General features: G+C 47.6%; 3 protein-coding genes, 2 non-coding genes and 1 pseudogene across 5 annotated transcripts; 3 read left to right on the plus strand and 3 right to left on the minus strand.

Moving 5' to 3' along the window:
- Positions 1–6,332: 6,332 nt before the first annotated feature.
- Positions 6,333–7,489, minus strand: LOC149117169 (uncharacterized; annotated as a pseudogene).
- A 1,117-nt stretch (positions 7,490–8,606) lies between these two features.
- On the minus strand, positions 8,607–8,678 carry Trnah-gug (transfer RNA histidin (anticodon GUG)). Its single transcript has one exon. It is a non-coding gene; the product is annotated as a tRNA-His (tRNA).
- Positions 8,679–9,143: 465 nt separating this feature from the next.
- On the minus strand, positions 9,144–9,215 carry Trnam-cau (transfer RNA methionine (anticodon CAU)). The gene has a single exon. It is a non-coding gene; the product is annotated as a tRNA-Met (tRNA).
- Positions 9,216–10,810: 1,595 nt separating this feature from the next.
- LOC149117172 (uncharacterized) lies at positions 10,811–11,674 on the plus strand. The gene has a single exon (XM_089282824.1). The coding sequence runs from the start codon at positions 10,829–10,831 to the stop codon at positions 11,654–11,656; it is 828 nt and encodes a 275-aa protein (XP_089138950.1). The 5' UTR covers positions 10,811–10,828; the 3' UTR covers positions 11,657–11,674.
- Positions 11,675–12,872: 1,198 nt separating this feature from the next.
- LOC149117173 (uncharacterized) lies at positions 12,873–14,284 on the plus strand. Its single transcript, XM_089279292.1, has one exon. The coding sequence runs from the start codon at positions 13,190–13,192 to the stop codon at positions 14,282–14,284; it is 1,095 nt and encodes a 364-aa protein (XP_089135418.1). The 5' UTR covers positions 12,873–13,189.
- A 6,508-nt stretch (positions 14,285–20,792) lies between these two features.
- LOC149117174 (uncharacterized) lies at positions 20,793–22,268 on the plus strand. Its single transcript, XM_089282825.1, has one exon. It carries the CDS (start codon positions 21,544–21,546, stop codon positions 22,039–22,041), a length of 498 nt encoding a protein of 165 aa, XP_089138951.1. The 5' UTR covers positions 20,793–21,543; the 3' UTR covers positions 22,042–22,268.
- Positions 22,269–24,051: the final 1,783 nt, after the last annotated feature.

The following is a 24,051-nucleotide window of genomic DNA, read 5'->3' on the forward strand; positions in this document are numbered from 1 at the left end:
AATACACTAAACTTCACAAAGCTTCTTACCGACAACATCAAGCTTCAAAGGCAGCTGTAAATGTGTTTCCGAACAAGAAAAAAGATCTGGCAAAACACCCTAACTATAAAAATCACAATCGATAGGTTTCAAGCTTTCACCTGGGAAACACCGTCCCGTCCCCTAGTAAAATAATCTCAGAGGACATGGTCACAACGCATTTTCATTGGAAGAAACAACAACACATACAATTGGTCAAAAGGTGTAAGACACGTCTGCCACGCAGGGTAAAAGTGCAACACTACAACCGTGCACCCTGGATAAATGCGTCAGACAAAGCCACAGGTTTTGCTGTGGTGCTTACATGGACACTTGGCTGATTCAACAGCAGGGAATGTATCTTTCCATTTACTAATTTGTCCAGCTGAAAAGTCCTTTTGCTTGGCTAAGTCTTTCAAATTGTTTGCATGAGCCCTTCCAACGTGACCACCGCACTTGAATGCCCTCGTGGGCTCCGCTCCAAAAACTTTTTCAGCAGACTTTAGGAAGTGGAATCACCATCCTGCTATACCACCACTACATTGCAACCTTCACTTTTAGCCTGATGGTAGCACTCATCTGCAAGAATGCTTTCCATTGATTTGGCAGTCCCCAGAAACAAATCATCATCCTCTGAATTTCCACACATGCACTTGTGTCCCAACCACAGTAAACCCCCAGTTAGGTAATTCTTTATGATGAAGGAACCATTTTTGTTAAAATGGCCTCTGGTGTGCCAGACTCCATCAAAGGTAACGACTGCTCATTGCCAACTTTCTAAGACATTGCTGTCAATCCTTTTCATTTGCCCCTTTTTTTCATCACACATTTCTGTCAAAATGTCATGAATGTGGGGATATATCAATTTGACAACCTCAAAGAATCGCTTCTTGGATATGGCTTGGATACCAAGACACTGATTCTGAGTTCTATGGAACTTTGCAAACCCATGTCCTGAGACAATAAATGCCACAGCCAGGGCCAGTCCAACGACAGTTCTCCTTGATGCTTCAACCATAGATTACCCTTGGAAAGAGACACATCTCCACTGGCACTCACTACAAGGAAATGTGATATTGATGTTCCACCAAGGCCTACTGTCTCAACTCTAGAGGGTATCAGCTGACCTAAAAGTTGTAGAATAGGGGTATTCTCAGAAATACTTGAAGTGAAGCATTGATTTATTGTTGCCTTGATGAAACAAGCAGGAATTTAGCCAGCTAAGTTATCAAAAGGAGAGAAAATGTTGATAGGTCAATGTCAAAACATTTTAGGACAAAATCATTGATTTCAAGCATTTTTTACTTATAATTTAATGGAGGATAGGAAGTTTGCGAAACTCCCTCAAACGTGTTGTGAGAAATGACCTCAAATTCAAATGTATGACACCTACAAAACCAAAATATTATTCACTTTTGATTTCTAGCCTGAATGAACTCAAAGCTACTCTACAAAAAATTAAAACAGTTACAGTTCAACAATTGAATGGCTTAGTGCAAGACTGACGTAAGTGACTTTTTCAGGTGAAAAATGATTTTCTTGTTCAAAAGCACCCGAATTTTTGCATGTCGTCTTCAATTGAGTAGAAGAGCATAGCCCTGTACAGTTTTTTAGCTGGTTTGCGCTTTGTCTTTGGAAAAAAAGAAAGAAACATTAGGACAATGGTGACTTCAAAACAATAATACAGGGCTGCATAACGAAATAGATGAACATGGGCCTTAAAGAAAGATCAGCCTGTAACTTGACAGTTACAGTAAAGGTAACATAACCCCATGGCTAGCATTGGACCTAAACGCAAACCCTAACCCTTGGCCTAGGGTTAGCATTCAGTGTTAGGGTTACCGTTTTAGTGCTAGAGTCTAGGGTTAAGGCTAGGGCTAGGGGTAGGACTTAGGGTTAGGGTTTTAGTGTTAGGGTTAGGGTTTAGGGTTAGGGTTGAGGGTTTCGGGTTACGGTTAGGTTCCTGTGTAACATTGCCCACCTTAAGTGTTACCTTGCCCCCCTCATGGTGTTACCTTGGCCAGGTAGTGTTACTTTGTCCCCTCTTAGTGTATCATGGTGTTACCTTGCCCACTTTGTGTTACTTGGCCCCTACTTAGTGAAACATCACCCTGCATTGCATTTGCATAATTTATTCACGATGTGGATTTGTCTTTAGATCTTACAGATTGTGGGTGAATTTCGTCAAATTTGGCAAGAAGACTTATTAGGCACTTCTTAATCTTGTGGACTACTTGAAGTTTTCTGTGGATGTCTTTTGCACATGTTCTGTGGGGTGATGAATATGCACAGAAGAAACCAGGTAGAGTTACTGTTATGGAAAGAGTTTATGGGGTCAGAGAATGTTACAAAGGTGTACATAATTTTTCCAGATGAGCCATCATGCAGTTGACCATCATTTGGAGTACTTTGAATGTTCTGGACGTCTTTTGCGCTGGTCTGAGTCCATATAAAATGGAGAGTTGTAGTACTATGATACAAACATTTGCAACAACACATTGGTTTAAAATATGAGTGTTTTATTGAAAATCATTGAAGTAGCCCCTTTAGTCTGGCCTCTCTCCTTTCAGGCTGTCCAGCAATTCATGGCAGCATAGCTCTCAGGGTCCTCAAGGCACACACGTCTCTCAACCATGACAAGGTAGGGCTAATGTGAGAGGAACACAAAACATCACAAACACAAAGATAAACATTACATTACAGTACAAGCACAACATTCAACTCCCTTCAACGGCATTGGGCGATTAACCTCAACTAAAAAGTTATTCCAGAACCACCCAGCTCTATTAATCTCAACTTAAAGTTATTCCAGGACCGTGTTTTGCCCAGGAGACATAAACACATATATTGTTTTCTTTTTTGTTTTGTTTTTTTGTTTTTGTCTTTTAGAACAATCAAACAGCCAAGGAACATTCGTGGGGCAATTACCAGGGGTTGGTTTCCCCAGCTCATGTTTTTTTCCCTGATGAATGTCTGAGACTTAATGTTGTTCTTGTATTCTAAAACAGACTTGCATTCCGCAGTGTCTACAAGACTTCAGGACTAACGGCCAGATGCTTTCTTGGATCTTTTTTTTGAAAATGTTTTATATTTTGGTGTATGTCCTATTCCAGCCCTTTCTGTTCAAGATAGTGAAGAGTTGGTCATCGGAGTTTAGTGTTGTCCTAATGACGGTGGTGCTTGGCAAGGTGTCCCGGTGAAATCGTTTTTCCAGTAGTTCGGTCTCCTCGTCATCCCAAACACCCCGTTTTCCAAATGACCGGGTGGACAGGTCATCAAAGTCATCCAGCCACGTATTTACCTTTGAGCTTCCCGCAGAAGTAGTTGGCAATTCGTCAGGGCTCTTTGTGTCTTGTTTTGACTTCAGGTAGTTTATGTGGTTGATGACCTGTTTGACTCTTTTTTTGTAGGGTCAACTGTCCCAAAACAGAAGAAGTACAGCATTTGTTTCTGACATACTTCAATATGAAATCTGTTTTGTTTGTTATTCCTGCTGAAAAAGGTTTTTGAGAGCCTTCTTCTGCTTGTCTGTTAACTTTTTTTCAGGTGTTGGTGGAACAACTGAGCTGGGGTGCATAGACGGTGGTTCCTCTCGATCAGGGGTGCTTTTACCCTCCATCTGGCTCTGAGTCAACTGTTTAGCTGCTGGTGGTGGTGCAACTAGCCCGGATACAAAAGATACTGATTCAATGGGATCAGCAATGCTTTCTCCCTCCTTTTGGCTGTCAGTAAACTGCTTAGATACTGCTGGTGGTGCAGTTAGCCCAGACACAGAAGATGTCTATTCAATTTTATCAGTCGACTGATTAGCTGCTGCTGGTGGTGCAACTGGCCGGGACACGGAACATGGCGATTCATTTGGGTCAGGAGTGCTTTCTTCAACGACCTTTGTTCTCGTTGATGGTTTAACTTCGTTGGCAGATGCTGGTTGTTGCTCTGTGTTAATGTCATCACTTTTTTCCAGCTCCGGTTTCTCTTCGGAAGTTACCCTGACAATGATGTCAAGAGCCTGGGACCCCAGTCTGGTGAGACTGGTCCTCACGTAAGCCCTCTTAGCTGTCTTCTGTGAATGGCACATCACTCACTGCACTATGACTGCCTCCTCAGGCGTGGCCCATTCTTTTGTTTTCGTCGACACAAACTTTCTAAGGCTAACGTTAGCCAGCTTCTCAGCAATTCTCAACTTGGTCTTCAGGAGGAAGGCCTGTGTCCTTCGGCCAATAGTTCCTTCAGGAAATGGCTGGCCCTCTTTTGTCAAAAAGAGGTGGTTCTCGGATTGTGGAGCAAACTTGGGTCTTATCTTTTGGATGTAAATTTCCATAAGCTGCTGCAGTTCTTGTGTCGTACCCAGGATGGCCGGACCCTCCTTAGATTGCTTATGACGGGCAACCAGCATGATTCTATTTCCCTTCTCGGTCTTGGCGGTCCCGTAGTCCTTGAGTGTGGCATTGTTTAACGGGCCTGGCCTAGTACCATTGTCAAGTGAAAAGATGGCAAGAAGGTCTCTGGCAGAAATGTATTCTTGAAGGGAGAGCACTTTCCCCTGGTCGGCTTGGTTAATTGCTTTGAGGCCTTCCACATAGGACTCTGAAGTTTTCAACTGCGCGTTCTCAGCTGGTGTTAGGAGGGCGTCGTTCTCATCCATAAAACGCTGGTTTTGTTCAGCTTGGGTGTGACTATCTACAGTAGACCGCCATCCTTTGATTTCAGGCAGGACTTGTCTGAAAATATCAATAAAATCGGGATGAAGTGCTGGTCCAGACTGGTTGTAACGTGGGTTGGTGACATAGGTCAGAAACTTTTCAAATGTTGTAAGGTATGAGATGACAGTTCCTGCCTTCTTGCTTCCACTATTCAGAGTAGGTTTGACCCATCTCTTCCACACCGCATCTCCCTCATCTTGAGCCAAGCAGGTGATGTCGTCGCCTTTGGGGTCTATATAGTCGAGCAGAATTCTCATTTGCCCGGCATGTTGCAGGCGGATTGCTTTCTTTTTGTCACCCATTGCCGGTCTAGATAGGTAGTCATAGAACCCAGTCAACCACTTATGCCTTGGGTTTTCTAGCATGGTAGTGGTAAAGAACTGCTCTGCAGAAACGTTGAAAGCAACAGGGTCAAAGCTGACATCGGACTGGTCCTCAGGTTCGGATGGTTCCTTATCTTCCTCGGACTCATCCTCCACTCCCTCTTGGCTCTCATAGATAGATAGATAGATAAACTTTATTTAAACACGATAATAATTAAAGCTAAAAGCTTGTGGGGTCGTGTATTTAAATTTAACTTTACTAAAAGTTTAAAATTATGATTAAATGTTTAGATTACAATTCTTAGATTTACAATAAAATTAATTATTTAATTAATTGCTAACTAGAACTATTACTAAGTTAATCTACTATATGATTGCAATAAACTAACTAAAACTAATTGTATATAAAGTCACTATGTCTGTGGCAGGTTGTCGAAGCCGACAGGGCGTTAAAGTTAAAATCCTTAAAATAGGCTCTATTGACAACCTGCTTTCTAAGGTCGAAAAAGTCATTGTCAGAATATACGGCTTGGTATTGAGTTGATGGTCCTGCTATGCCACGGCCCTCTTCCAGCTTGCCAATGGCCATTTTGTTGTCCATGTCATCTCCGCTTTCTGCCATAGTTTCCTCAGCGCTCTGTTTGGGTTTTTCAAGGAACATTGAGATCTCTCTCAGACCAGTATACTGCTTGATACGTTTGAGGAGGTTTTGTATTGAATGCTGTTCTTCTTGATGCCATGAGATTGGATGAGATGTCTTCCGACATTCAAGAGGATACTGCTGCACTCCTGCACTGGGCACCATTTTCTGAACCGGCCAGGTTTTCTCTTGCCACTTTTGTAAGCGGTCTCTGACTTGCCCCTTTGCTTTTTGCCAGTGGTCATGATCGTGGCGAACTGCGCAACGTTCTCTTCTGCAATTTCCCCCCTTTTCACATGCAGCCTAAGGTGGTGCTTAAGATCACTCCCAAAGAACTTGCATCCAGTCACACTGCAGGCTTCTTTCTTATGATGTGACCTCATGGCTGGGCGCTTTCCTTTCGATGGTGAATCTTGTTTCTTCCCTTGCAATTCTTGGTCATCCGACTTTGCTTGGCTGGACTCTGGTGGTGCCGTGCTGGGACTTAGTCTTCTCTTCTTCCTGTCTGAGCTAGTTTCTTTTTGTGCGGGTTTGCGCTTTCTTGTGTCATCATTTTCTTGGTTGTTTCATCATCGCCTCTCTGTTCTTCAGATGAGCTATTTTTTTGGGCTGACTTCTTGATGCTGACGCTTTCGAGATTACGCTTCAGCTCCTCTATTTGCTTGTTTTTGTTGGCGGCCTCGACAGCGTTGAGTTATTTGTCTGCTTTGAGGTCCATGGAGAATTGCATCTTCCCCACTTGTGTCACGTATTTCAGGGCCAGACTTGAGGTTTGCATGAGAGATCGAATGCCAAGTTCCCTTGCACACAAATAGGATGTGGCTGCGAATTGATAATCCCCCAGCAAGCCATCCTTTGTGATTGCAATGTCTTTCTCGTACTTAACATGTATCTTTCCAGGCTTCTTTTTTCTTGAACCTTCTGTTCTTCCTGACTTTCGTCGTCATCTCCATCTGAATCATCTTCACTGGAAGAATCGGGTTGATAAGAGGGATCTTCCACTTCTTCTATTTCTTGGGGGTGTTGGCATAGCTCTGCTTTTCGGCTGTCCTCCAGGAAGTCTACTCATGATGCAATCTCTTCAATTTTGGAGACTAGGGTCTGGCACATGTCCTGACCATCAATTCTGGAAGTCAGTGCTTTCTCTTTAGGGTAATATTGTTTGGCCATTAAGGTGGTCACTGCTATTGTTAATTGATTGACAATTCTGAGAGTCTTGTTGCCCATGTAGCATGCAGCTGTGGCAATCTCATTGGCTCTATTATAGTCCACCTGTAAGGACATGTAGCTTGGTTTGCTCTCTATTGGCTTGATGTTGACAGGGCATCCTGGCGAAGTCTAGCAGCTTCAGTGTTTCCTGGTCGCCACGATGTGCATCTGCTAACTTTTCTGTGTACCATGTCAGGTTTTTTTACTGCCTTACTTGATTTCTCTTCTCCAATCTGAATTAACCAGCTCAGGGTGTCTTTACAAACAAAACCCATCTTCACTAGGTTTTCCTCTCTGTCTGTTTGCGGTTTTTCGCTGGCATTTAATTCGTTCAACTTGATGAATCTGATTAACGTGATTAGGTTTTTAGCAGACTGTTCCAGACAATTGACGCCCAATTTCTTGCCTTCCACGTACCCCTTGCCTGCCACATTGAGACATCGCCTCAGTGTGCTGCTCTCCATTTCACTGATTTCTGGAAGCTGTGTCATTCCGAAGTTGTCCAGCTCTAGTTTTTTAATGGCATCGTCGTCTCCCCACATTCCTAGCTGTGCTAAGTGTTGCACTCTATCGAGTCCAGTAAGTTTCTAATCCATTTTTGTACGCTTTGAAATAGCTAAAACAGAACAAATAACCAAAAAACCTAACCTCAATATCTCATAGAAAATCTAATGGTTTGATTCGGACAGAGTGCATAAAGATACTTAACAGTTGAAGTTTTCCATGCTTACAGACGTCATAGTGCAATGCGTGCCAACATACCTAGCATAACAGATACCTCTGTGCGCATTCTATTAATCCTCCACATTTCAAGTCAAACGGTTAAATCCTCCTTGAGTTATAGACGGTTTAAGTTCTCCTTGTTTTCACGTTAAAAAAACGAGTAGTAAAGCACGCTTATAGGGGCGGTAACCAATCAGGAGGCGATGCATATCATTAAAAAAGGCTCTCGACCAATCAGAGGGCAGTATTTTCGATTTGCATAAACAAGATGGCGTCCAGGGGGGTCAAACATGGCGCCCATGCCCAAATAAGGGCAACATGTCCAAATAAGGAGAAATATGAAATCGAGGTTGTGACACGCATGTCCAAATAAGGCGATAGCCAATCCATGAGATCGAGGCTGTCACGTGCATGAAATCGAGGTTCGGATGGGAATAAAAGGGTTTGCGTGAGTGTCGAGTGAGTATTGTTTTGAGCTAGGCGACTAGATGTCTTCAGAGGAGAGCGAGACGAAGGTGAATAGTGTTTCTGAAGAGAAGATAGAAGAACTTGCCGCGAGGGTGATGGATGCTGTTCATGACGGTATTCTTGGAAAGATAATGAAATGCGCCGTTTCTCACGCTATGGATGTCGTTCTGAGGAAAGAGGTGGTGAAGCTGGCGGATGAGGTGATGAGGTTCAGAAGAATGCTGTCTGAGAAGATGTTTGATGACCAGTCCATCTCGTTTAAAGACCCTGTGTGTTTGGAGAAGTTGTCGGATGGATTTGAGGACGGATGGGAAGCGTGGAAGAGCAGTTGGGAGGACCGAGACGAGTTGGCGTACCGAGCATTTATCAAACAAATTGTAAAAACACCAGAATCAGAGGAGTGAAAAAACATTTTTATTCATGCCTGTAACACTAATAAAGATCCTTTAACGAGAGAATGTACATGGTTTGTTGCGTGATTTTTTCATCGTCTCTATAGGGAATAAAAAAGAAAAAATTTAATGCCCCGACCAGGAATCGAACCTGGGTCTTTGAGGCCACAACTCAACGTCTTAACCATTAGACCATCGAAGCGCTTACCTCTTTAGGACTTGGTTTTGGGGTTGTCATCGGGAGGCAGTCTGAAATTCACGGCTTTGCAATGAGGGCAGAGTCTTTCGGAGGGTTTCAACCGCTCAGTGTGGAGGGCTTTACAGGTTCCGTGAAAGAATTGGTCGCAACAGGGTGTCAGGAAGTAGTCTCTGATACTGTGTTTGAAAGTGTATCCTTCCTTGCACCATAGACATTGAGGGTTAGGAAATCGAGACATGGAGTCTGAAAATAGAACAAAAACAACTTTTATTGGTCATTCCACTTATTACAGGGTGGGACGTGTGCACGGTCCTATTGACCGGCGCCCTCTTTTTCTTCGGGATATCAATCAATCAATAAACGATTATTATAGTACTTTCAACCATTGTGACCAAGTAACGATGCGAGCCATGATCGACGCGAACGATAGATTACCAAACGTGTAAAAAAGAAATGTGAATTAAAAATGGGCGGGGCGAGGTTTCGATCCTCGGACCTCTGGGTTATGAGCCCAACGCGCTTCCACTGCGCCACCCTGCCTTTATTAGAAATAAAAAAATCGGAGTGTGTTTTTTACAAAAAACTGTCTGTCTTTTTCTTAGTTTGGGGCCTGTCCATTAATCAGTATGGCTTCGGCGACTCCTTGTGGGTATTCGTCGATCCATTGAAAGAACTTGCAGGTACGCTTGGGACACTTGAGATAGAGCCTGTCTGGGTTGGACTGGGAGTGGGAGGTGGCTAAGACCAGGGACTTGCTGCATAGACATCGGAAACGAGCCGGGTCGATGTTCCTGTAGCAGGGGTGGGTCTGTTCTTCGACGCGTCTCAGGTAAGTGCCCACCTCTTTGACGCCACAGGTCACATAACACTTGGTGTAGAATCTGGAAGAGGGGCATCGGTAATATTCCCAGGTACCACCGTCTGGGGTTCGCACGCTTCCGTATGTCAGGGGTACCATGCAACGTGGGCAGATGGAATCTTGTGGTTTCAGTTGGTTCAGGAACTGATCGGGGTCGAATTCCTCCAACACTTGGACTTCGGTGAATTCTCCTCGGTCGTCCACTTCAGGGGGTACTTCTACGAGGTCATCTTTCTTGAATTTGTCGAGTCCCATGGCTTCCAGGACTTGCATGGTTCGAGGAGGTGAGTCTCTGATCACGGTCATGCATCCACCTTGAATGGCAGGTAGCTTTGAGTCTGTGAAGATAGAGATTGAGTTAGTATCCCAACAAGGTGTTTTCACGTCGCATGGTTTCTAGGATGTGGGTGGTTTTTCGCACGTTCTTGGGGGTCGGTCTTTGCCTTCGCTTGTCATGGTTACTTTTCATTTGGCTTTTGACTTCTTGGCGTTGGATCGAAAAGGCGCTCCAGGGTCGCGAGAAGCCTTTGAGAGGGACGGTGGTCCAACTGACCGAGTCCGGGGTGATTTCTTTGAAGAGGACGCGTTCATTGAAACGGAGTCTGGCACGAGGTTTTTTGAATAACCATCTATCTAAAGTGGATTGTAGTTGTTTACCTCCTACTTCTCTTTCCACTCTCTTGGGTAAGAGCAGTTCCAGTTTCTTTTTGGACAATTTTTTCTTTTTCCTGACGGGTTTGACGTGTGAATCCATGACGACTTCTGCTGAAAAGTGACTCGTGATGGAATGCGTTGTTCGACTTTATGGACGTTTTTGACGACCAATCAGTGATGTGTGGTGTGATGGGATCATGTGACGGTCTTCGTTCCGATTGGCGGGATCTGAAGTGGGCACGTGATCCGGGAAAGTACGGAGTGAAAGTGGATCCACGGTGCGGGTATAAAAGGAGCCCGTTGGACGCAGCGAATCATTCTCGACTTGCTGTTGACGCGGTGATGACCTGTAGGATTTTGGATGAGAGAGACGTGCAAGAGATCCTTGAAGATCTGAGACAGCAGTTGAATCGAGCTTCTGACGTTTTGGATACAATCGAAAAAGAAGGCGAAAGACCGTTACACGCGAGGATAATTGAATTGGAGTTACGTCTTGTCTCTCCTTTGTACTATAGGCTCCAGAGGCACTTGATTGACTGGGGTGTGCGTAGTTGCTATCCTCATTTGTCGGGCTTGGAGATCACGAAGCAAGCGGATCGAGAAGGAAAGAAGTTTAACGAGTTTGTCTGAGGGTGTCAAGATGACTTACTATAGCAACTCGAACCAGATTCGGGACCTCGTGGAACAGATCGTGGATCTGAAGGTACACACTTTAAGAGATCTCGACGCCATTCCAGATGCCAAGGTGGACCTGTACATTTTTGACAATCTCTTCGAACCGTCAGGTCGAGTACCCGATAGTCTGTGGTCTTTTCAGCTCTTGATGAGACGTCGTCCTGACTGGGGTGGTACGATTTTGGAGATGATGAAGAAGAACAAACACGTGTTTTTGTTTTTCGGTGAGTGGTGTCGCGTGATGTACCGAAGTGGTAGCGGTCAATTCAAATTCATTCATTGTAGTGATCCCACCCTGGACGCCGAGCGGGCCTGTTTGATCGCCACGGATAACCTCACGTACATGATGACCGATGCCATCCGTGATCTGTTTGAGCCCTTGCGTTTCTCTCGTGACCTATCACGACGGGTGTTGGAGGCAGACGAGAGTCCCATGGTGAAGTCGTTACTGACTTTCAGCAAGGGAGATTACAAGGAAACGTGTCTGAAGTTGGAAGAGTTGATCTACAATATCATGCATCAACGTGATGTGTGGAAGGATCGGTTTTTCTTTCGTGCCATGGACACTGATCGGGAGGACCTGTGTGGTGAGTGTAAAGAGAGTATGCGACAAGCATTCTATGCGAAGGGGGACGAGCAGGAAGCCCTGAAGTGGAGACCCGGTAAAGGGGAATGTTGTTGGAGAAATTGTAAATATTATGCCATGGATACCTACGAGGAAGACTGTGATGATGAGTATGGACGAGATCTTAAGAACATGGAACATGTTGATTACTTTACAGATTCAGACTAAGTCTTTTCTTCGCCTTCTTTTTCGTATTATCCAATCAGAGTCGATTTTTCGTAAGAACCCATCAGGCACGACGTTTTTGTACATATAAGAAAGTGTGAATAAAGAATTGGGTTCAAATCATTATGTCTCATGCTTTGAGTTGGTTGATCTCGAGAATGTGTACGACCATAGCCGATCGATGGTGTTGGACGACCTTGTGTTCCAAGTGCACTAGTGTCTACGAGCGATACGGTAAGGGTGAACCCATCCCCGACCATTTCAGCGATTCGCCCTTGGAGGTGTTTGACTATACCGACGTCGAACCCAACGTGATGCGTTTTGTGGTTTATATCTTGTGGTTGAAACGGCAACCCGATTCATTTAAGAAGTATCTCGAGGTACGGGAGCAACGTTTCGAGTTGTGGAGACAGTGCGTGTACAAACTTTATCGACTATGAAGAAGAAAGGTCAAAAGAAGAAGCAAAAGCCGCTTTCGACCGGAACGTTACTGGGACGGTATCGGGATCCTTCCAGACCCGGTAGTCTGGGCGGTCTGACGCGATTCGCCCAGGCCAATAAGATCTCGGTACGACGTGCTCGCGAGGTCCTGCAACAGGATTTGGGGTACACGTTGCACAAACCCAGACGTCGTCGTTTTCCCACGGTCCCGGTGGTGGTGTTCGGCATCGACGAGCAGTGGACGGCCGACCTGATCGAGGTGATCAATATTTCGAGGTACAATCGAGGGTATCGTTACCTCTTGACAGTAGTGGACGTGTTTTCCAAGAACGCCTGGGTCCAGCCCTTGAAGAGCAAGACGGGTAAAGCGGTGACGGAAGCCATGGCAAAGATCTTGAAAGGAGGTAGAAAACCCATCAATCTCCAGACGGACGACGGGAAGGAATTCTACAACAAGACGTTTCAGGATTTGATGAAGCAGAAAGGCATTCATCATTTTTTGACGCGCGGGGATACGAAATCCAGTGTGGTGGAACGGTTCAATCGGACCCTGAAGGAACGTATGTACCGGTACTTCACCGTGAAGAATACGATGACGTATGTGCCCGTGTTACAAGATCTGGTCCGAGGGTACAATCGATCGTATCATCGCAGTATCAAGATGGCTCCCGATCAAGTGACTTTAGCCAATAGCGAGGACGTGTGGGAGACTCTTTACGGAAAAAAGAAAAAAGGGAAATTGAAACCGCAACTCAAAGTCGGGGATCGTGTGAGACTGAACAAGAAGTTTCGTCAATTCAAGAAAGGGTATTTACCCGGTTGGACCGAAGAGGTGTTTGTGATACGCCGAGTGCGTCCTGGGAAGGTCACCACGTACAAGCTGGAAGAATGGGACGGTATGGCGGTGGAGGGTACGTTTTACGCGCAAGATTTGCAAAAGGTGGACGTGAAAGACGACGATCTGTTCCGCATCGACAAGATCGTCAAACGAAAAGGGGATAAAGTCTTGGTGCGATGGAAAGGTTGGCCAGTCAAGTACGACAGTTGGGTGGATAAAAAGGGACTGTACGTGACCCAAAAGCCCAAGACGAAAAAATGAAAGACTTTTACGTGCAGTTGCTGAGCAATGCCAGCACGAGCGAGTTCACGGACAACAAGGCCAACAGTTTCAAGAACCGTCTGCCGTGTCCGCTCCTGTTTGAATCCGACAAGGAATGGAAAGTGGGATTGGCGAGCGTGTCTTACCCGATTCCTCCGTCACGACTGCATCAAGTACCCGTCACTCAAGCGCACGACTTTGAAGACGACGACTACGTGTTCGGTATGGATTGGACCATTGAAACGTTCAGGTTGCTAGACGACGGGATTACGTGGCGTCCATATCGTTACCCCGTGACATTTTACGTCACTGGGAAGGAACTGAACCGTGACCGACACAAAGTGACGAGTGGTAAATCTCTCATGCAATACCTCATCCATCGTTTTCACGAACGGCTGTATCATTACATGGATCATGCGGGTGAAAGTCTGCGAGCACCGAACGGGAAAAAATACTACCCCGTGTTCCGATGGGAGGGGAACGATTTGATTATCGACAACACCGACACGTTCCTCGACGAGTCCGGAGACCGAAAACGTCCCAGAGTGTATTTTGGTACTAAACTGGTCAAGAAGTTGGGTTTGATTCGCGAGGAATCGTATTACTCCGTTCACTTGAACGTGAACATGCTCAAGATCTTTCCCGACGACAAGGTCCCGTCTGATTTCAAGAAAGACTGGACCAACCATGACAGCAATCGATCTCGTGAATTTTGGAATTTGGACAGTCACGGGACGTTACAGCTCAGTCCCTATTGCAACTGGCGCTTCAGTTACTTGGACGAGGAATACGCCAAGACCTACAATCGTGGAGTCGTCGTTCATCCGGACCTCCCTCCGCCTCGGAGTCCCATGTACCTGTATTCGAATGTGGGTCGTAGCACCATCACGGGGAATCGCGTGACGGATCTCTTGAGAGAAGTCCCCCACGACCCGACCAAGACGACGTACGAGCCGAATCAGATTCAATATAAACCCGTGCACAGCAACGTTTTGGATATAGTGGAGGTGCAATTGGCCGAGAACGACGGACGATTGGTGGACTTTACATCGGGCGTGACGTCGGTGACATTACACTTCAAGTATGAATGAGTCTACCAACGACTTTTACGTGCAACTGATGAGCAATGCCAGCACGAGCGAGTTCCCGGACAACAAGGCCCACAGTTTCAAGAATCGTCTGCCGAACCCGTTGCAGTTCAGAGAGTCGGGCTGGAAAGTGGGTATCAGCGACCTCTCGTTTCCGTCTGCGACGTGTAAGATGGACTTGAAAGATTCTCTTCTGTTTGAAATCTGGTGGATCGACATGGTGAATGCCTCCATAAACCTATACACGCAGGTCTCTGGAGTGACGCGAGAAAGCGATTTGGAATTCACGCCTAGGACTGGTACCGAGTTACTGAACGCGATACGAGATCGATACCTGCATAGGTTGAGATCTAGAACGGATGCCGACGTGACGATGTACAAGAAAAACAGTAAACCCGACGATCCCACCGAATTCCTGTACACGGTCATGCATCGGGCCGAGCATGGAGAATGCGTCCTGGACAATTCGAGAACGTGCCTCAGCCTCCTGATCAATGGTAAACGCGTCTACCCGCAAATGAACATCGGCATCGAATTGGCCAAGAAGATGAAATGGGTGAAGATGGGAACATTGCAGAACGGACGACCGGGTTACGTCTTGGGACCCCACCTGAGGAAAGAATTTCCCACGGAAGTCGTACCCACGGCCACGGACTTGATCATAGCGCAGAATGACGGGGACGAGACATTTTACAAGATCGACCCTGACACCTTACATTTGAGTTGTTTCATCAATTGGGTGTTCACGGACCTGGATCGCAGTTACGAGGAAGCGTTCGGTCACGAGCGTCGTTCCTTGTTCGTGTATTCGAATGTGGGACAGAGTATGGTGACGGGGAATCAAGTCACGGACCTGTTGAAACAGGTGCGTTACGATCCGGACGTGGTCGACCTTCAACCGAGACACATTCTATATCTACCGGTGCGCACGACCTTTTTGGACATTGTCGAGACGCAGGTATCTGAGAACGACGGGCGACTGGTGGACTTTGCGTCGGGCGTGACCACGATCACGTTGCATTTCAAGAAAGGATGAGTGATTTTTACGTCAGCTTACCCAGTCACAGCAGTAAGAGCGAGTTCCCGGACAACAAACCGAACCATTTCAAGATCAGGTTACCGCACTCCTTATGCCTGAATGGAGACGGAGGATGGAAAGTGGGATTGAGTAGCATCGCCATGCCGGATGCCCACGTGAGGCTGCCTTCCTTGACGCCGAACGATCCTGATAAAAAAGTCACCTTGGCCTTTTCTGCATGGAGACGCATAGAATTGACTAGCCACTACATGTATGGAGAAGCTTACTTCGATACGGAGGACCTCAAGAAGGTGATTCACAACGTGGACGGTGTTGGACTCATGAAATCCATGATCGCCTATTTCGATCGACAACGCGTCTTCAAGTACAACGGACCAAAATTAGGATCCAAATATGTCACGAGTGATGGGAAAAGAACCTACGTCAAGTTCAAGTGGGAAGGCGAAGACCTGGTCACGGACAACGAAAACATCTTACGCCCGATCAAAGACATGCCTGCATTACACATCAATGTCGACCTGGCTTGTAAAATGGGATGGCTCGAAAAGAACGGCAGCGGTTATAATCTGGGACCTAACTTGCACAGCGAATTCTTCAAAGATGAAATTCCCAACATTGGTGTCGTCGGGGACTTACACGACTCGGATGGATTACCTGTTTTTTGGACGGTCTCAACCTATTCAACGGGAAACAGTTATTTGAAACTCAGCATCTATTGCAATTGGCGTTTTCTGAACCTGAACAAGGCGTTCGAGGTGGTGGTGGGAAACAGGTCGCGCTCTTTGTTCGTCTACTCGGACGTGGCTAGAAGTGGCGTGGTGGGAAATCAGGTCACGGATTTACTGAGAGAAGTCAACTTGATCCGAAGAGGTGCGGGTGTCCAGTATTTCGAGCCTTACCACATTCAATATATTCCCGTGCGCAAAGACCTCATTGACATAATAGAAGTGCAAGTGGCTGAGACAACTGGAGAACTGACGACCTTTGGAGCTGGCAATACGATGGTGACGTTACACTTTAAGAAAGAATGATCGGTGGAACGTTGGTACGATTTCATCCCGATAAAATGAGGCAATCCGGAGACGGATTCGGCATGGCTTGGAGAGGTGTCAAGAAACGAGGTCCCGGCATTCTCCGAGACTTTATCACCGAGGCGGCCACGGAAGGTCTGAAAGGTTTAAATTCGGGCAGCAAGGGAGGAAAGCCCAATTGGAGAGGTGGACTCGCCGGGGTTAAGAGAGGAGCGACACGGGCCGTGAAACGTAAAGCAACGCAAGAGATCAAACGGGCGTTGGCGAAAAAAGTGAGAAAAGACCTCTTTGGAGTATGAATCCCATTTACTCGAGGCGCGTGAGACTTATCCCGATACGATGAACGTATAAAGGCGGATCGATCTTCCCGTCCCGATCAAAACGCCCGAACTATCGTTGGGTGCAGTCGGCCCTGAGAAGGAGACGAAGACGACGACGTAGACGATGACGGACCTCGTGGCTCATGCCCGTTCGGCGGGGGTTCGTAACCCTCGTCTGAACATGTTCAGTACCCCTCCCACGGATGTCAGCATGTCGTCTCGACGGTTGGTGAGAATCAACCCATTCAATACAGGGATCAACCCCGTGACCTTCCAAGTCGATCCGCAAGAAGACTTTATCGACTTGAACGAGTTTCTTCGAAGTGGAATTGACCGTTAAGAAAAGTGACGCGACGAATCTGTTGACAGCGGATGTCATGGGACTCGCCAACAATCTGGCCCACACCCTCTTCAAACAGATCAATGTGAGATTGAATGGGACTCTCATCAGCCCCCAGACGGATACTTACCACCTCAAAGCCTACATCGAGACCCTGTTGAACCACGACCGAGACGACGGTGAATCGATCCTAACACCCAGCGGATGGTACAACTGTCTCGGTGTACCCGACGACGGAGATGCCGATGAATTGACAGCCAACGCGATGGATTTTACTACTCCTCACGCTGAATATACTGCTTTAACCCAAGATCTCAAGAATTTGGTCCAGGGACGATCCCAGTTTCTGGACGGAGAAGCCATGACTTTGAGGTTCAAACCTTTCCTGGAAGTGTTTCATCTCAGCAAATTACTGTTACCTGGCGTGCAGATCCAGATCGACATGTACTTCAATGCCCCAGCCCTGTGGACCATCCGATGGCATGGTACTGATACTCTGAGACTGACTGAAGCCGACGTGAAAGTGAGATTGTTCCTGTCTCAAGTGAGAGTGACTCCCTCGGTGTACTGAGAGATCATGACCAGCCTGAAAGGAGGAAGAGTGGCCACTTACCCCACGGTGAGAGGTGAAATTCGCACTTACTCGCATCCCAACGACAATCGTCATTTCAAGTGCAGCAATCCTTTCCACAGTAAGCTACCTAATCGGTTAGTGGTGTTGTTGATGAAACAAACTGCCTTCAACGGAACTGTGACCATCAATCCGTTCAATTTCGGAAAATTCAGTCTGGCTTCCATCAAACAATCGGTGAGAGGTGAAGAATACCCCTACGAGACCTTGGAGCTCGATCACGATGGGGACAGTAAAGATCAGAGAGGTTACTACAGATTCCTCCAAGCCTCAGGAGCGTTGTGCAGGGGAAAAGGAAACATGGTCCGAAAAGTGGATTGGGGGGACGGCAAGAGATGCAACATGTTTGTATTTGACAACACGGCCAATGGATGTTTGGACAGTCCAGTGTTGAACCCCAAGCAAGAAGGTGAACTGCGTCTGGTGATCGATTTCGGAGCCAATCCTGGACAAAACCTGACTATCTTGTTGTACGGCGAATTCGAGAATTTGCTGGAGATCAACGAGAACCGAGTCGTCATCTATGACGTGTACCAATGAGAAGAAGAAAAAATGGAGAAAGTAGCCTTGAATAATATACAATTGGATCATTTGGCCCGGACGAATCCGTCCCTACGCTGTGTCTTTTACGGCACGGTCCCTTGCGATCGGCTTCCCAGGACAGTCCCTCAAGAAGGACCGACCGCTTACATCGTGAACACGGACCCTCACGACAAACCGGGCGTGCATTGGATCGCTTTGTGGGCCGACAAGAACAAGTGCGAGATCCTGGACAGTTACGGTCTACCGTTGGACGCGTACGGAACCGCCGAACCGATCCAAGAATGGTTGGATCGTCATTTCAAGTACCAGATTCACAACGGCAAGAGTCTGCAGTCCCTGTTCAGCCAGAGTTGCGGCGGTTACGCCCTGATGTTCCTGATCGACCGAGCCGAAGGTCGGGACATGAACGAGTTCTTGAATCGTTTTAAGAAAAACGAGTTTGTGGAGAACGATCGTAAAGTAGGACACATGGTAGAACATCTGATCGTGGACGAGTTGGCCTGGCGCAAGATTTGTAAAACCCCGTGTCACCAGGACACGAGCGGTTCCTCCCGAGGAGTGCGTCATTTGTTATAAAGTAAACTGTTCGAAATAAAAGAGGTTGTGTGGTAGTCATGGCTCTTCAGTTTCAAGGGCATAGACATTTGGACGACGTGATAGCCAGGTTAGAAAAACGCTATGGAAAAGCGGGTGGAAAGACGCCTCAACCCAGTGAGGCTCATTTCAAGAAAAACCAACCGCCAAAACGAGAACTCAATCTCAAAATACTTCAACCCGCCAAAAGACAAGTGTCTTTTCAACCGCCGTCCGTCCTGGACACCGGTGCATTACCGGCGACGGTGACCACGCGTAGGAAACGCAAGAGAGCCGCCCCTGCCACGCCGAAGCTTTCCGAGAAGGAAGATAGGAAAAGAAGAATGAAAAAGAGGCATTGGTACGAGGACAAGTTCGGACATTTGAGTAAATTCGCGAAGAAAAAACCTCGAAAAAAGAGATCGGCGCCTGCCAAGAAAAAAGGGCGTCCCAAGAGAGCCGCTGCCCAGAGGGCCATGGCCAAGATCAGGAGTCGGGCCAAGAAGAAACCCATCTGTTTCAATCGTAAGGTCACCCTATTGGGTCTGTTAAAACGCATCCCGGCCGTCAAGACCCCATTGGCCAAGTTGTTCAGATAAAAACGGAACGTCTTGAGACCCTGGACCATTTCATGATCATGGAACGACGCAAAGCGTTTCAATTTCACACGCCGTCGAGTTTGTTGATAGCGGGTCCGTCGGGGTGCGGCAAGACGGTGTTCACGACCAAACTGCTCTTGGAGAACGGCGACTTGTTCCAACAGACACCGAAGAGTATTCATTACTGCTACGGATCGTGGCAAGACGGTTTCCAAAAGCTCAAGAAGGGTGGAGTCAAGTTTTACGAAGGCATCCCTCACAGCGAACAGTTACCCCGATGGTTTCTCGGAGGGGGTGTGTTGGTCTTGGACGATCTGATGGACGAGGGTGGTAACGACAAGCGCGTGTTGGATCTCTTCACCAAACATTCGCATCATCGGAACATCACGGTGATTTACTTGTGTCAGGATCTATTCCCCAACGGAAAATTCGCCAAGACCATTTCCAGAAACGCGCATTACATCGCGGCCTTCAAGAACCCTCGGGATCAGTTGGGGATACGAAATTTACTTCTGCAATCGTTTCCCACGCAATGGCAGGAGGTGTTGGACACGTTTCGCAAGGTCACCGATCGACCTTACGGTTACATGCTATTGGATCTTCATCCAGCCAGTCAGGACGATCAACGTGTCCTCAGTCACGTATTAAAAGACGAAGGATTCGTCCGATGCCATCAGTTTGCGACATCATCATGTTGAGGAGCAAGGTCGAGTGGTTTCCGCTATTCATTCACCTGTGTAAAAACAGGCTCAAATACATCATGAACCCCCACGAGCTGGACTACGAACCGATGAGACAGGTCACGGAATGCGAGAGTTACCGTCAAGTACGGTCCATCAACGCATATAACGGTGAAGGTTTCGATTATTTGGTTCATAAACAACGAGAACTCGCCGAGAAGAAGATAGAAAGAGAAAGGTACATGGATAAAAATGAGCTCTTATGGTAGTGACGATTTCAACTTCTCGGCTCTGGAAGATTATTCGCCTTGGGGGACACCGAATCGGACGAGTACTCCGATTCCGCCTGCCGCGGGTGTGGGTACGAGTCTGAACACGCCTCCTTCACCGCGATCGTCACTGGCAACACCGCCCCTGCCCAATGTCTCGCCCGTCGGAGTGGGCACCGCTGGCTCGGGTGCACCGCAGACCAACGTCACGGTGGGTGTCGGCAGTGCTGGATCGGTGTTGCGCGCCAATGTCACGGCAGGTGTCGGGGCACCACGAATAACAATGTCCACCCCTTTGGCACGAGCCGTTCGAGGAGGGAAACGACCGAGACGCGTCCCACGTCAAAACACACCGACGTCCTCCAGTGATTCCGGCAGCCGCAGACGAAGTAGCGCTAGTGGTAGCGGCGGTGGAAGAGGCAGAGGCGGAGGCGGAGGAAGTGGTAGTGACTCCACACCGCCTTCGTCGATTCGATCGAGTGGAGGAGGAAGAAGAAGGAGGCGAGGAGACAGTGTTCTCGACCAAGCCCAGATGCAGCAACAACTGGAAGAGATTTTACGCCAACAACAACAGACGGCCGCGGGTCGTCGCATTGCGGGCATCACAACCACCAACACAATTACGACCACCTATAAAAACGGACAACGTCCTACCGTCACACGCAATTCGACCAGTGTACGTAACTGAGAACAACAACAACCATGAGAAGATGCCGTTGTCGACAGAAAAGGAGAAAGCAATGGGGCGGTGCTCTTGCGAATGCCCTGTCTGCGATGTTACCCATTGGTAAAGGGGCTGCCTTGGGATTGGCCAAAGCGTTGGGTGGTCGCGCCGTGAAAACAGGCATCCGAGCTGGAACGACCGCTGCCATTGGCGGTGTGGGAGTGGGCGTGGGTCGAGGGATCCGAAGACTCGTGAGACTTAAGAAAAGACGACCCCCTTGTCGATGAAAAACCATTCGAATCAAGATGTTGAGGAGTGAAGTCGAGTGGTTCCCCTACTTTTTGCATCTATGTCGATGCTCTCGCTCTTACTGGGATGCGACCAGCATGGATCACGAAGACATGAAACGGATCGCGGACGAGTACGATAGTTACCGACAAGTCCAGGACATCCTGAACCAATCCGTGGAAACCGCCTTCAAGGACGAGATCTGGGAATACAAGCAACAAGCTAAAAGGATCGAACGTCCCGACAGAAAGTCAGACTACGTTTGGCACTGGTTGGAAAAGAGTCATGAGTACTTCTGTCTGTTTATTGGATGAACCTTTCAACACCGTGGTGGATTTGGATTCCCTGAAACGTTTGGACATCTTGTACGCTTTCTACCACAAGTATTGGTGGTGTCGAAGGCAGATGTTCGGTTACTACAAGTTGTGTAATGCCATTCTCAACGGACTGGCCTTACTGACGGTGGCCGTGAGTATCGTCTTGGGATCCGTGTGGAAAGACGGGTACACGGTGGTAGGATTGACGGCTTTCGTCACCTTACTGAAAGGATGGAACGATTTCAAGAAGTATTCGTTCAAGATGGACATGGCCCAATTCGCTTACACGACGTACGAAAAGACGCTGACAGAACTCCGGAACTACGCTTTGGGTGGCGTGGAGGAATTGGATGGGTTTTTGACCAAGATGCAAACGTTGGACGACGTGGTGACGGATTTCACATCTCCCACGTACGACCGATACGTTCGAGACTACGCCCTACGATTTAGGCACGTGCGGCTATAAAATGACATCTCGGGCATCCTCTTCATTCAGAACCAACATGCCCGAGAGGTCGAGGAGAAAGAAAGCGTCTTCGAGAAGGCGTAAAACCGCTAAAACCACTAAAAGAAGACGGTACCAAAGGAGAGAAGGGATCGGCACTGTGGTGGCGGGTTTACCCAAGGCGGCTTGGGGTATCACCAAAGGCATAGAAAGCCTGAGAGCCAAACAAGAACGGGCGCATACCAAAAGGATGCAGGAACGAATGAGACGAGGTGAAAAAATTCCACACAAGGGCGAAGAGTTCTGATGCTCCATCATGTGAAAATAAAAGGACGAGACTAGCCGTCGTACACCTCACTCGACACCATGCGAGCACGGAGGAAGAGGAGACGAAGGAGACAGAAAGGGGGTGATTTGGCGAGTATGATGAGAGCAGCGGGTTTGGGTTCTTTGGCTGGACCCTTCGGTTTAATGGACAAACATATCCATAAGAACAGGGGAAAGATCTAAGGAGTCTTACGCAGGATACCATTTCAAACGGCCTTCAGGCGTCGAGGAAAGCGATAAAAAGAGTACACCAATCCGCTCGTACGCATAAGTCCACGATGAAGCGGTTACGACGACAACGTCCTTTCCTGACGCGCGTCCTGAAAGAAGCCAATCGGGACAAAGGTCAACGGATGTTACAAATCGCCGACAAAGATCAGATCAACGCCATCAGCGAGATGGTTCTCAATGTGCTGAAAAAGAGGATCCCCATCAACGCAACGACTTATGGGAAACTGAAAAGACAAAAGGGTTCTGCGCGAAGTGGGTAGACGCAAAAACTCTCTCAAGCGTCGAAGAGAACATCTCCTCACCCAAAACGGAGCGGGGTTCTGGAGCGGTTTGCACGGTTGTTTCAAAGCATGTTGTGTACGGTGAAAGGACGCAGTGAGGACGGTTACCCGCTGGAGGGGATCGACGTCATACCCAATTTCCCACCGAGAGAAGACGAGTCCCACAATACCATTCCTAAACTCGTGCAGTTGTTGCAAGACGCCAATCGTCGCGAAGCCCGATGGAAAGACTCGTACGAATACTTGAACAAGAGGTACCACGACCTGTATCAAGAATACATGGCTTTAAAGTTCAGTGACTTCTGCCAAACCTGTCAAACGAAACGAGATACCACGCCGCCCGGTGGGTGCATCGAGTTGTGCAGGGAGTGCGGTAAAGGCAAGCGAACCGTTCGAAGTCTCGAACTCGAGTTGGAAAAGAAAGACGAATCCATACGGTACTGGCAAGACTGTTACGAGACGGCCTTGAGAGAATTGTCCGAGTTTCCTGACACGACCTTGAGTCAGAAGGTATGAACGAAGTCATGATGGTGCCCGTTCAAGAATTCAATCGTCTGCAAGATTATTACAAGGGGAAGATCAGCCAGAATGCCTTGTTGAACAAAGCCGGACGTCTGGCTGCCGAAGAACATCTCATCCTGAACGACAAACGCATCCCCGACAGCATGGCCGTTAAGATGACCAAATCCATCGCCTCTGAGGAAGGGAAACTGGTGAAACGTATACGGACGGGTAAAAGCGGTCCCATCTCGTACCAGGGAACGACAGAACCCGAAGGCATGGTCGACGCACCCGTCGAAACTCTGTTGAAACAGATCCTCAAGGGAGTCAACCAACCAGCCGCAGCCCCCGTGATCATCCCGCCACAACCCCTTTCTACGACAGGACTGAAAAAGGAGCTGAAAACCCCCATACCCTCCACGTCAGGTTTTAAAAAGGAGAAGAAAACCCCCAAACCTACCATTCCACCCAAACCAGTCACGCTAGGTAAAACTCCCCTATCGTCCAAGAAAAAAGCACCCATCTCCGATAGAGCAAGACGTGTACTGAAATCACTCGGTATCGACTACGACGACGGTGGTTACAGTCCCAAAGGCAAGGCAAAGAAGTACAAGAAGGTCAAACCGTCAGCCGCAGAAAAGTTACTAGCAGGGTGGGAAGATTTCGAAGACCCCTGGAGAAGGGGACTGGA

This window comes from Orbicella faveolata, unplaced genomic scaffold (genome assembly GCF_042242905.1).
Source record: "Orbicella faveolata isolate gen_17 unplaced genomic scaffold, um_ofav_v1 contig_12, whole genome shotgun sequence".
NCBI classification, from domain to species: Eukaryota; Metazoa; Cnidaria; class Anthozoa; order Scleractinia; family Merulinidae; genus Orbicella; species Orbicella faveolata.